The following is a 13,999-nucleotide window of genomic DNA, read 5'->3' on the forward strand; positions in this document are numbered from 1 at the left end:
GTAATTTGATTTATATATGTATACTTATATGTGTATATTTACATGCACACATGCTAATATATAGTTCCTCTTAAGTTTCTTCCACTTCCAATTCAGGCCCATTCAAAAATTGTGAATTTGGAAAGGATTGCAAAAATTACTTCAACCTTTCATAAATATAAAGCAAGTATCTCACTTGTATTTAATTTGATGTTCCAAAACTTGAAAACAGAAGAACTTGATGTGATCATCACTGAAACAGAAAAAACAATCCAATAAATCTGGGATGAAAGAGTTTATTTGATATGTTTTATCTGAAGATGGTTGGGATAGGAATCTAGTCACTGATTAAAATTTTGCTTTCTTTATAATGGTATACAAATATAAAATTATAGACAAATATGTACATATGTATTCATTTACTGATTTCACTTACATTCTGCTCTTCATTTGAAAACCTAAACTGATATCTGGGTTCAAGCCAATCTCCTTCTAAATAACAAAATTGAATACTTTTTGCAGCAGAAATCATTGTTCCAAACCATTTTTGTTTAATGACAGGTTACAAAATTTAGCTATAAATACTACTAACTAGACATTGCTTCTGAACACTACAAGCAAAGTAGTAAAATATTATTAAAAATAGTCCAATTCAAGCAAGAGATTTTACATTTAAGCTATATTCCTAGAGATTGATCACAGAGTTGGGTGCAGATACTTCAGACTACTACACAGATATCTCAAGACAAACTAGAGATTATGGACATTCAATTCATATTACAACATGGGTTATGTTTAGCTGTCAGCAAATGGCTTCAAACTGGCATGAGTAAACTAATGAATAATTTCTCCTAAAATATCTAAGAGATTGTTAAGTTGGTTAAGAGACAGAAATAGTATCAATTCGAACATGCAGGTTATGTTATGCTCATGCTGCTACAATATCTGTTTAGACTAATAGCAGATTAATCTTTTAGACTAATAACAGATTAATCTTTGACTTGGATTCACACATGTAAAAGGAGAAAATGCAGCATTCAGGTGCATAGAATATCTATTAACTGAAAACACTAAATATAGCAACATATATGAAAATCACAATACCACACATAAAAACAATCCAGTTTTTTCTAATTTAACAGTTCTTTCCGCTATAATTCTAGCCCATAAAATTAAACAAAGCAATGTGAAGAACTCTGGAGGGCTGACAAAGTTCCTGAGAAACAGAAGAGAATTCAACTTTCATTAGTTCCACTATTTGTGTTGATCATGATATAACTGCATCAAACAGTAATAGAGCTGGTTGCTTGAAATTTATATTTACAATTATTGCATATGCAAAGTAGTGTTTCTATTTCATATGCAATTTCAATATGACTACAAAAATATAAGCTAGCTGTTATGAATCAAGGGATCCTTGGTGCTCTCTGAGCTTGGTTGTTTTCTTGCACATTTCATTACCCAAACTAGGCAACATCAGCAGTGTTAAGGATGTTACCTAGTTTGGATAATGAAATGTCTGCAAGGACTCCTTATTTCAACCCTGAACTAGACATATTCCCCTTTATTGGTACGATTATGAATTATAGCGTATGTGAGAATAGACTTATGCAATATACTCTTTCTTATCATTCTACTTAAGAAAAGGAACAACTTAAATTTTGTTACCTGTAGATTCTTTGGGCTAAAGCTTCAGCACACAGTTGCCAAGCATCAGGAGATATCTTCAACTGTTCAAAATAGGCCAATGCCTGAAATTATTTTTAAAATATTTTTGAATAAACAGATATTGGCACAATAAAAATAGTTGTTCTGATTCTCTATAACTTTGACATAAAGTAAATTTAAGAAGTAAATTTAATCCGTGCAAAGTTGCTAAAGGAATAGGGGAAATCTGAGAGAAAACAAGTGAAGCAGAGGTCTGAGGAATAGCACTTTGGTAGAAAACTTGGGGCGGGGGGGGGGGAGAGACTGAGGTAGAAAACTGGGGAGCAAAAAAATCTCATGCCTAATAAAATAAAATATTAATGATAAAAAGAACAGAAAAAACGTTTGACCATATGAAGGCTTAAAAATGAGTGGAAAGCCTGACCTCTATTCTCTTTGTCATCCATATTGTCATTTGTGAGACCTGTTTACAATTCCTCACATATGAATAGGTCTTCAAATGATCAAGAATCCTGCAAATACTGCAGAAAGATTTGCAGACCAGCAAATATAAGAGTATCTCCCTTTTTCATTTTCTAACCGAACATGGGGAGGTGAGAAAGAACATTGGTTACAAGTATGATCACTATCACCTCACATATTTTGATGAAAACCTGAGGGAAGAATTAATTTAATGCAAGAGTTGGCAAATTTCTTCCTATTGTGAATCAAGTCCCCTCCATGATAATCTGCTGGGGATCATAGGGCAGATGACACTAATTACAAGCCAAAGAGGGATCAAAAACAAAAAGTGTGTGGAAAAACTCTCTCTATTTAACACATATTTTAAATTTTTTGACATTGTCATCTGCTTCTCAAAAAACAATACTGCCAGTTTAACTTAATCCAATACTACCCATATCTCAGCTGGACTTTGAGGGATAGAGAAGAATACCCAGGTCACAAAAGGAAATAAACCAAAAAGAAAAAGGACAAAATTGGGATGGTGATGACAATGCAGTAATATAAACACAATGTTGTAAAAAAATAGGAGTGCATGGAGAAGAGATGAAGATGTTAAGAAACAGGTGACCAAGACTATGAAGGCACTTGGTGAAATCTTCACAGAGCAATGAAATGGTAAGGATTGGTTAAGAGAATTGTGAACTAGAGATGAAAAGATCTTGATAAATGTTATGTAGCTTAAAAAAAAACAGCCATATCTTGGCTATAAATCAGAAATATTTATAGCAAGGTGAAATTAAAGTGCTTTTCTTTCTGAACTTCTTATAAAAACAAAAATTATGAGAAAAGCATAATTAAACTTACTCGCTGCCTGAAATCTAAATCAGCATTAGGATTTAATCCTAGAAGAGCTTGCTCATCCATTTCTGCTGCTATTCTCCAGCTTCTTTTACAGGATTATCCCATTCATACACAATCAGAGATACAAACATCTATGGATGAAATAAAATTAAGATGGTAGCAAAACTCTAAATTAAAGCCAAAGTTTAAAAGTAATTTTGTCTCAATGTAGATGAACTACATCTTAGACAAAAAGATCAGATATCAGAAAATCTTACAGTCCAGCACATCTGGAAACCTGAAACAGTCAATGCTAGGCAAGATTTTAAAAAAATATGCCAACCAGATATGAAGCAAAATAAAAGTATCATTATCCTATGTTGTTAGCAAAGGCATAGGCAATGTGTTCTTAGCCACTAGTCTCTTTGCAGATACCTTTCATGGTGCCTGGTGTGATTAATTTTTAACATACAATTTTAAATATAATAAACAAAATAGAAAGCAGACATATTGCAAAGCAAAGCAACATAATCATATTTATTTCTAAAATTCCATCTGGCTACCATAGATATTATTAGGAAATGCAAAACATGAATACAGTCCTCTGATTTCTTTCTGCAGACTTACCAAGAAAAAATAGAAAGTATAATTTGGGAGATACAAAGCATGCTGGGAAGATAGATGAAGTGACAGGGAATTAGCCACTACTTTGCCTTTAAGAGAATGTGTTTTGTAACTGAACAAAAGGAATCCCAAAGGTGCTTTTTCAGGAGGCAACTGGACTATTTTTTTTTTCTTTTGAAGACGTTTGGCTTTTCATTCAAGAAGGTTCTTCAGCTCTGACAGCTTTAATGGGGAATGGAAGGATTTATATTCCTTGCAGACAGCTGATAACCTGCATCCTTTTAGAGGGTCCTTAAAGAACTTGGAGGTTTATCTGTGTCCTCAGGGTCACCTGAGTAGTGTTCCTGGTTCCTGTAGTCCTAGTAGGTTCTAGAGGGAAAATTGCAGACTACAAGAACCAGGAGCACTACTCAGATGACCCTGAGGACACAGAAAAACCTCCAAGTGCTTCAACAACCCTCTAAAAGGTTGCAGATTACTAGCTGTCTGCAAGGAATAGAAATGCTTCCATTCCCCACTAACCTGACAGAGCTGAAGAAGCTTCTTGAATGAGAAATGAAACGTCTTCAAAAGAAAAAACAAGAAAGTCCAGTTGCCTCCTGAAAAAGCACCTTTGAGACAACCATGACCTGGATCTCTACAGACTGAAAAAAGGAACTTTGAATCTTAATTTGATAATGAGATCTGTATAAATGCAATATGAAGATCTTATATTTTAGTGATCTAACTATTTAAAATATCAGTAAGTAATAGAAATTTATGAATAATCTTTGGAAGAAGAGAAATGTGAATTCTTTGCAATAGTAACAGGGCTGTTAAGGAGCAAAACAAGAGCTCACATGCACACATCCTTTCTTTCTTATTCACACATCTCTCTGGCCTCCAACCGTGACAACAATCCAAATGCAAGTATCAACAGCCCTCAACTTATGACCACAATTGGAATCACAATTTTGATAGTTAAGTGATACAACCATTAAGTAAGCAATCGTGTTACCAGACCCAATTTTACAACCTTTTTTACCATGGTGGCTAAGTGATTCATGTGATTAGGTGCAGTCCTCAACTGCATGTTCCCAATTGATTTTGCTCGTCAGGAGCCTGCTGAGAAAATTGCAAATAGCAATTATGTGACCACAAGATGCTTCAACATCGTTGTAAACAGGAGCCAAGGGCCTGAATTACAATCACATATTGTGTATATGTGTGTATACCCACATGCTCATCCAGCTGTTAAAACTATGAGGAAAGGTAATAAGTCACTTTTTCCAAAGCCATCATAACTTCAACTATCATTAAACGAACAGTCTTAGGTTGAGGAATATTTAGTTGAGGTAGAAAGCAGCAATTGGCTGACATATCAACTTTTGATCAGATTTTCAGGGAAAAGAGATTTATTTACCATATTCCTATGGCATCTTTTAGGGTCCAGCCCATTTCAAAGAGGCATATGACTTCATCTAAAATTCAGCACAGGTACTAATAAAACATAAAATCAATGGTATTCATTACCATTAATAAAAAATAGGAGAAAGCAAAAAGATGTTTAAAACTATTTTTAAAATTGATAAATAAGCCAAATAAATAAAAATCATATGAGAATTCTGTATAACAATATATAAAATAAATTATAAATGATAATCCTGCCAATAATGTTAATTTAGAAGGTGAGAAACTAAGGAGGACACTTGACCTAAAATGAATGTGACACAACAGAACTCTCTAGGCACCTGTGTCCTGAAATATAATTCAGTAGAATTATGTGATAATTGTTTTCAGATATGGAAATATAAGATTGTTTCTTGCCTCTGGTCTCTGGGTCACCACTGCTATTAAAGAGAATGAAGGGACATTTAAATGCTCACCAAAATGTCATAGGTTATCAGGAGGATTTTTAAAAATCCTACCATCTACTGGCTTGTTGTATCCTCAGGTCAATTTTTTGTGCTTCAAGATGATCTGAAAGGAAGGATAGGGGCAGGAAAATCCTAAAAAGACAATATTGTCTGTATTAAAATAAATGCAAAGGGATTCTAAAACTCAACGACAACAAAACATCTACCTATTTTAGTACTATAAATAATAAACTCAAACCATCCAGAGCACAGGTGTCACGTGACATATCGGGACATTTTTCCCCTTCGCTAAACTGGGCGTGGCCCGCATGTGACTCATCCGGCCCATGGGCCATGAATTTGACAGCTCTGATCTAGAGAATGGTACAGTCAGCCCCTTGTCTGAATTTTGCATACAATATTAATCTACCATATTTTTCGGAGTATAATACGCACTGGTGTATAAGACACACCAAGATTTTGAAGAGGAAAATTAAAAAAAAAAGTTTTTGCTCTCTGCAGACCTCCCAAAAACGGCCTGTTTTCGTGAAAACGCCCCCATCTTTTTCCCCAAAAAGGGGCATGAATAGCCTTTAGAAGGCTTGTAGAGTGCTTCTGGGGGCTGGAGGGGAGGGGGCAAAATTGAGCAAAAAACGGTCCGTTTTTCACTCATTTCTGCCCCCCAGCCCCCAGAAGCTCTCTGAAAGCCTCCTAAAGGCTATGCATGGCCATTTTGGTGAAGGGGGCAGGGTTGCAGGAGACAAAAAATGCTGTATTCAGTGTATAAGACGCACCCAGATTTTCAGCCTCTTTTTTGAGGGAAAAGGGTGTGTTTTATACTCTGAAAAATATGGTATATAAATTGCAGCACTTGTTCTGTGGGAAGCCCTATGGGCTTTCCAGCGGTTTATTGACTCATTGGAATTAGATCATTCATTTTCTGCTGCCAATTATAACAGAAAATCCGCAATCGCCAATAAGTTGATAGGAAAAAGAAAAAGAAAATGATGAGATATATATGTGAGTTACAATGAATAAAGAAATTCCAACCTATCTTCTAAAGCAGGGGAGCGAGACAATATTCCAGGGGGTACGAAACATGGGTTTAGAATTTCAAAATTATAGTGCATATGCATAATTGCATACAAATTATATGCATATAATTATATCTGGGGTGCCAGAATATATCAGAAGCGTTCTAGGGGTACAGGGTATAGAAAAGGTTGGGAACTCCTGTTCTAAAGGTTCAACTGGATAATTGTTCCATTTATATTATTGCTGGGTCCACACTTCAAATTAATTATTGTATAATATGGTTCTTTTTGTTTTTGCAAACTCATGTGCTATAATTTGTAAACTATTATTTATCAATTATAATGTGTGAATTAATAAATTATGAATTATCAATCAATGATTAAGCACATTATAATTAATGTAGTTTAGGAACTCACTATGTACTAGTGAGCATCACCAATGGCAGATTGCTTTATAAATATGAAAGTACGATTTATTATTGTACTTTTCATCAATTTGCAAATTGTCACTGTAAATAAAGTAATATGTAACATTTTTTTTCTTACTACATTTCATTATTTTAACTATTTACAATCTTCTCAAAATGACACGTTTGTATATATTAGATTATGTGATTGATGAAGTGGACTGTTATGTCATAAAATTTTTGTCATAATAAATAAGTCCATTACCATAAATCTCTTTTATTTTCTATGATTCACTTATACATGCAAGTTATTGCTACTATACATGTAGATAGAGTAGAAAAAGAGTTTTGTTGTTCTATTTTAGAATATCACCAAGAAAAATCTTATATTTAAAAGTATCTATTAATACATTGCAGCTATGTTTTAGATTATGATATGTGGGCAACAGGATATTAGCTTCCACAGTACTGAATAGATTTGACAACTACTTTGTATAGAATAGGACAATGATGCTTCAGGTGAAATGGCTTTTCATTTGTGACAGATTGGTCAAAATGTGTTCAGAATTATCCTTATAATTAGCAGGAATGTTGCATGTGACACATACCACTAAGACTGGTAACTAGGTCTCACCTTCTCTATTTTATTGAAAGGCATGATGTGAAATCCTCAATGGATAAAATCAGTTAGGGACATCAAATATATTTGAGCCAATCTGATAACAGTAATCACACACATAGAAGATTCAGTTTTGAAATAAAGGAGGAGTAAATAATAAAAGTAATGCTTGTGGCAACACCAGAGGAATATTAGGATGTGAATGAACATGCATTTCTGTAGACATTGGCAGGGTTGTTGGCTATTTGAATAATTTACAGTGACTTTTAGATAAGCATATTTATTACTTCTTGAACTGCTATCTTTATTTTGTATATTCCCATTCACCATTTGGCCGAACTATCAAAATGACATGCATTTTGGCTAAGATCATGTGTAGTATCTGCTCTTATCAGTTTAATATCTGATATGTCCTCTATTTGAGGACTAGTTATTAAGCCGCCCGGGGTCCTACGGGATTGGGCGGCATATAAATTTATTAAAAGTTAAAATTAAAGTTTTAAACAATGCTTTTCATTGTCAATTCAGCATAAACATGGGCATAAATTTATCATGAAATAAAGTTGATTGCCAATTAAGGTAGGTGACCCAGGAAGAAAGCAACAGAAGAATATGAGACAGAAACTACATTTCAGTTATCAAGTAAAAGAAAAATCTGTTTTCCATTATAATGCGCAAATAATTTATTTTCCCCATCATAACACCTTCTGGTACTGGTAGTGATAAAAGTGGCTGATCATTGGGGAACTGATGCATGGCTGTTCTACATAGGACTCTTCCTCAAACGCAGATCTTTCAAATGAAGTGGGATAACTAATCAGAATTTCCAGGCAGCTGGCTAAGAATTTTGGAAACTAAGAAGCCAGAACCTTAATAGATTCCCAAGTTGAGCTCGGGACGAAATGAAGGGCAATGTGGCACGGGCAAGGGACAGGAGGTCATCTAGGCGGCTTTAGGTTAGTAAGGCCCTAAGAGAAGGGGGATCCATCCTCAAAGAGCACAACCTCCAAGTCTGATCACTGGACTTGGAACACGAGGCGGCCACGCCACTGCACCATGGGGCCTCCTGGGCCAAGCGATTTCTCCTTTCTGCATTGAAATAAAAGTTGGGTCGTCCCCATCTCCTCCCGAATTTGCAAACATGGTCACCCTGGAAGCGCATCCAACCTTCCAACAGCCCCCGTCCCCATTTCGTTACCTTCTCAGCTATTCCATCCAGGAGGGCTTGTGCTTTCTCGCACTATTGGGAGGCCGCTACAAAGCAGGGGACCCGGGTAGAGGAAGCCAGGGAAGGCCGCCCGCAGCAGACTCGCCGCTCCGCCAGGAAACACGCAACGCGGCTAACGCGCCTCTGGGGGTTCCGCAGCACCCCGATCTCTCTTCGCACAGTTCCGCTCGGGAAAGCGCTCCAATCCACGAACTACATCACCCAGCGTACCCCGCGACACCAAACTCCAGATTCGCCAAGCAATAAACCGCCTCGGAGAAAATCTGGAAGCCAGAAACAGGTTTTTCTTACTTTGAGCTCGCCAATCAGGGAAAGAAAGCACGTTGCACACTGGGGAAAAAAGCTTTCGGCTTAGGCGCAACTAATGATGGGAGGCATAGTTCTGGAGCCTAAATCAGAAAAGACGAGCTATTCGCTTTGCGTCCTTATCAATAGCCCACATCTTTAGCTACGCCCAATCACTGTTGGTCTTCAATGAAAAAACGTCTCGCGTTGAATCGCTTTAGCTCCCCTACTTTTTCATCGACCGACAGACAACTGACCCACTTGGAATATGCCAGCGCTGGATCACTTCTATTTAAATATCATGACTTGTCTAAAGCAGTGGTTTCCAACCTCGGCAACTTTGACTTGTGGACTTCAACTCCCAGAGTTCCTCAGCCAGCAAGGCTGCCTGAGGAACTCTGGGAGTTGAAGTCCACAAGTCTTAAAGTTGCCAAGGTTGGAGACCACTGGTCTAAAGGGATGCTGGGAATCGTAGTTCTGTAAAGCGCTCAAATGCAACGTCCACGTAAACTTTCCAGGAAGAAAGTACTGAATCAATGCAAACGTTAACCCATCCTATTATTTTCCTGGGATTTCACTCTCAATGTAGTTAACGTACAATTACAACCTAAAAGTAATGTAAAACAAATTGGTGCCCGGACCTTTAGTCGGAAAATAAAGCAATGCGAGGCTGGGACAAATCTTCAATAAAGAAGCTTATAGTACTTCTGAGTATTATAAGATATATTCCTGCAGATACACTCCTGCTTCGTTAATTCCATATTAACAGAACAGGAGCCAACAGCATCGGCTAATTGTATTTAATTCCAATTTCTTATTTGCACAAAAATTCCCCAAAAGAGGCAAATGCTACAGTGAATATAGGCCTTTTCCTATATAAAAATCAGAAATGAACAAAAATGTAGCACATAACTAAAGATGCCATTCTCTATCTCTCCCTCCCTCCCTCCCTCCACAGATATACGCGTGCGCACACACACACTTTAGACTGGGCAAAATATACCCCATCACACTCAGCTGGACTAGGATTTCCAAGTCCATTAAATAAAATACATTCACCAAAAGTGAGAAGGTAAGTGGTTCAATGTAATCAGGAATGCAGTAAACTCTTGGTATATTTAAATATTGACTAAATTATAATTAAAAGTCCAAAAATCTCTCTATCAGTTGGGAAATTACATTTTCTATATATGTTATCATAATTATATTCAAGTTATATTTACATTTGGATCCCAATTAAATTGGGCTAGTTATTGATGAGGTGGAGATCCTGCTGGATGTAGCCTGTTTGCATTTTCTCATAGGATTCTTCATTTTCTGTGACATATCTAGAGCCAACAACTGGTAATATTATTTAGTCTATAGGGAAAGTTGGATTCTGAAAAAGCAGGATAGGAAGGGTACCAAAACTCTTCTGATATTGCAGAAGACTCCCTAGAATACCATGGATAGCCAAGAAAACAAACAGATCACTGAATATATCAACCCATTATTACTGAAAGCACAAACGACCCAGCTTAAATTATTATCCTACTTTGGATGTATTATGCAAAGACCTAGCCCTCTGGAAAAGGCTGTAATGCAGTTTTTTAAATTTATTTTTTAAATTGAAAACAGTATTCTAGTTATAAATAAAGGTACCTTTAAGCGTCATCCTTCTCAAATAATGAGTCTATTGGCACAGTTTATGACTGGACTCTGGGATTCGTTCAAAAGGAGAAATAAAGCTATGCAAACGTTTCCAAATTACTTATACATTTGTTACCTTGATATACCATCTTTCCTTCAAGACCTTTGAGAAGCATCGTGTTCCCTCCAATATTTCCCCACAACAACACTGTGAATTAGGCTAGCAGAGCAAGAGCAATTCACCCCGAATCGCCCAGTGAGCTTTGCAGTTGCACCACGCTGGCTGTCATTAGGGAGCCTTCACTTCCACAAAGGCTTTAGATTACCCTGCCTAGTCGTTTCCAATCCATTCGCAGCTTGTAGTGAACCCACCATTGCCTTTGTTTCCCCCAACTGACGGTCTGCACCAGTGCAGAGACCCAGGCGAAGCTGACTTTTGCGTGCTCCAATCACCCAGTTAAATATGGCGTGTTCAGAAATCCTGTATATTAAGCAAGCCATAAAGGTAAAGGTTCCCTTCGCACATATGTGCTAGTCGTTCCCGACTCTAGGGAGCGGTGCTCATCTCCGTTTCAAAGCCGAAGACGTCTCCGTGGTCAAGTTTTATTGTCATTTCAACAATATATATTACAGTACACAGTGAAACGAAAGTTTCCCCAGGACCAAGGTGCTACGTCAGACAAAGCAGGACACAGAGCTACATATAGCTCTAAATCTAAGAACTTAAAGAGGGAGAAAATATGCAAGCTAAAAAAAAATACAGAAGCTAAAACACAAAAAATACACAAGCTAAATACACAAGTATTTATGGTTCCAGTTTCTTTGCGTTGACGAGTCTGATAGCTTGTGGAAAGAAACTGTTACACAGTCTGCTTGTGCGGGCCGGAATGCTTCTGTACCTTTTTCCAGATGGCAGGAGAGTAAAAAGCGTGTATGAGAGTGTGTGTGAATGGGGAAGTTCCAGAAAGTTTAAAATTTTCTTATTCAACAGCAGGCTTACTGAGCATGTGCAAGAAACATGAGTACGTGCTTGAAACTAAGCAGAGAACACCCACATTCAGTGAACCAAGAATATCCATATATGGTAAAAGTTAGGGCAATTGTGTTGTTTGATACGTTTGTAACCTGCCACGTCAGGTATAGCTGACGTAGGTATAGGAGGAGTTAGGGAGGGTATAATTGCTGTTACGCTTCTGTAAGGGGTGTGGCCCTTCCTTGTGACTCTTGTGAGTGCATGGTTGAGTTCCACCATGCTTTGCAAACCGTCTTTTTCTACTAAATTTGATTTTTGATAATAAAAGAAACTTTATTCTGCTACTCCAAACCTCGTCTCTGAATTTCTTTCAAGGAATTCTACAAACAAATTGGGGGCTCGACCGGGATCCAATCTGCGCTGGGACTCTGAGGGGGTCCTCCTTAGGTGCACCCCTTTCCTTTTGAAAGGAGGGGAACCACCCAGAGGACTGCGGAGCTCTTGGAAACCCGTAAAATTTCAATAAAGACGAGTATTAGGAGAAGGGTGAATAAAGTGCGGAGCAGCCTGAAGACAGACCGGGTAACATCTGCGCGCAGACCCTGGTGAGTACTGGTTTGAAAACACCAGAACACAAGAGTCCAGGGCGGTCCGGGTAGAGTGTGTGGATGTGAGAACTGGCAACGGGGCCGGGTGGAAGTCCTTTTGAGGGACCTCGGGGAGGTCTGCAGGACGGAGTGAGTGAGTGGGATATTATTGAATATCCAGAGACGGTGACGTGTGGAACTGAAAAGAGTTGCTGGGAGGGACACAGGCGCACATACTCAAGATAGGCTGACCACCCATAAGAGAGATGGGGGGTAATACAAAGTCGACTGAGTCAGGGAAGAAGTGTGTTAAAAGGATCCAGAAGAACCCCAAACTGAAAATTGACCCGAATGGCCCTTTGGGCAGAATATTGGCTGGATGGGGATCCCCGCCCTATAACCGGGAGATTTTGAGGTTGGGGTTGAACAAAGAAGATATGGTTAATTTGTGTTGTTTTATTTGGTGGGAGGATGATAATGTGGAGTGGCCAAGGGACGGCTCCACGGATTATTTTCAGTGTCACAATTTATATAATTATGTGAAGAAAAAGAAATGCAAAATATAATGGGAATTTTATTTAGTCCTGAGGAAAGGAACTTAATCAGAGTAGCCGCCATGGCGGTATGGGAACGGGAAAACCCTGTGGTGGCTGGAGGGAACCAAGATAGAGGGGAGGCTAAATATCCCCTTGTAAGACCAGATTGGAACAACAACGAGGCGGGGGGGGGGGGGAGAAGACATATGCAAGATTTAAGGTCAATAATTATAAAAGGAATGAAGGAAGCTGTTCCAAAAACCCAAAACATGGCTAAAGCAATAAATATAGAACAAGAAAAAGAGGAAGCCCCAGCAACGTTCTTGCAGCGTCTTAAAGATGGAATGCGGAAGTATGCTGGGGCGGATCCTGACGATGCCTTAAACGCCCAACTCGTTAAGATCCAGTTTGTGACTAAGGTGTGGCCAGACATTGCCAAGAAATTGCAGAAGAGGGAGAATTGGACTGCAGAATCTCTGGAAGTATTGTTGAGAGAAGCCCAGAAAATATATGTGAATAGAGAGGAAGAGAAAGTGAAAAGAGATGGTCAAAGGACAAATAGGATGATGGCGATTGCAGTAAAAGAAGTAATGCAAGCGCAGCCAGGGAGAGGAAGAGGGCGAGGCTGGGTGCCACGAGGAAGAGGAAGTGTTGGGTTTAGAGGAAGACCAGGAATGAGAAGCAGGGGCGGAATAACAAGAGGAGGAATGATAGGAGAGAGGAACTTGCTTTCACTGCGGCAAGATGGGACATTTTAAAAGAGAATGCCCTACTCTGGCCTCAGGAGAGCAAATTAATAGGTTAATGGAGGAGGATGAAGACATCTACTAGGGAAGTCAGGGGCCCCTGATTAGGAGTTCCCGCCGGGAGCCCTTGATAAATTTGGAGGTGGGAACCCAGGAATACACCTTTTTGGTGAATACTGGAGCATCTCGCACCTCTGTGTGTGTGTGATGCCAAAGGAAGGAAAATTTGACAATCAGGCAAAAATCAAAGTTAGTGGGGTAAAAGGGGAAGCTTTTAATGTAAAGCAATTGGAACCAATGAAAATAAAATATGGGGCGAATGAAATTCGGACCTTAAAATTGTTGTATGTACCTGAGGCAGGAATTAATATTATGGGAAGAGATTTGATGTCTGCACTGGGACTTACAATAAGTTTTGATCAAAATGAAACAGTTTATGTTTTAACAGAAGAAAAAGAACAAAAGATCGATCCTTTGGTTTGGGTGCAACCAGGAAATAGAGGTGGATTAGAGATAGAGCCTCAAAAGATAAAATTTAAACCCAATAGTGAAGTAGTGAGCCAGA

At 38.3% G+C, this 13,999-nt stretch overlaps 1 protein-coding gene and 1 pseudogene across 6 annotated transcripts in view; one reads left to right on the forward strand and one right to left on the reverse strand.

Annotated features, from left to right (window-relative positions):
- Positions 1–9,281, reverse strand: part of XPOT (exportin for tRNA) — a 35,163-nt gene extending 25,882 nt beyond the window's left edge. Inside the window, exons 1-6 of one of the 6 annotated variants that reach the window (XM_032220947.1) lie at positions 8,649–9,281; positions 5,463–5,543; positions 4,958–5,034; positions 2,956–3,083; positions 1,648–1,730; positions 176–232 (exon numbers count right to left, since the gene is read on the reverse strand). In XM_032220947.1, coding sequence (XP_032076838.1) covers positions 176–232; positions 1,648–1,730; positions 2,956–3,015 — 200 coding nt within the window. In that variant the 5' untranslated portion in view covers positions 3,016–3,083; positions 4,958–5,034; positions 5,463–5,543; positions 8,649–9,281. Of the gene's footprint in view, positions 1–175; positions 233–1,647; positions 1,731–2,955; positions 3,084–4,957; positions 5,035–5,420; positions 5,544–8,648 lie in introns of all 6 variants that reach the window. The other 5 variants (XM_032220945.1, XM_032220950.1, XM_032220948.1 and 2 more) reach the window with 5 other exon arrangements.
- Positions 7,798–7,929, forward strand: LOC116511922 (annotated as a pseudogene).
- Positions 9,282–13,999: the final 4,718 nt, after the last annotated feature.

The sequence above is a fragment of the Thamnophis elegans genome, chromosome 7 (assembly GCF_009769535.1).
Source record: "Thamnophis elegans isolate rThaEle1 chromosome 7, rThaEle1.pri, whole genome shotgun sequence".
Classification (NCBI taxonomy): Eukaryota; Metazoa; Chordata; class Lepidosauria; order Squamata; family Colubridae; genus Thamnophis; species Thamnophis elegans.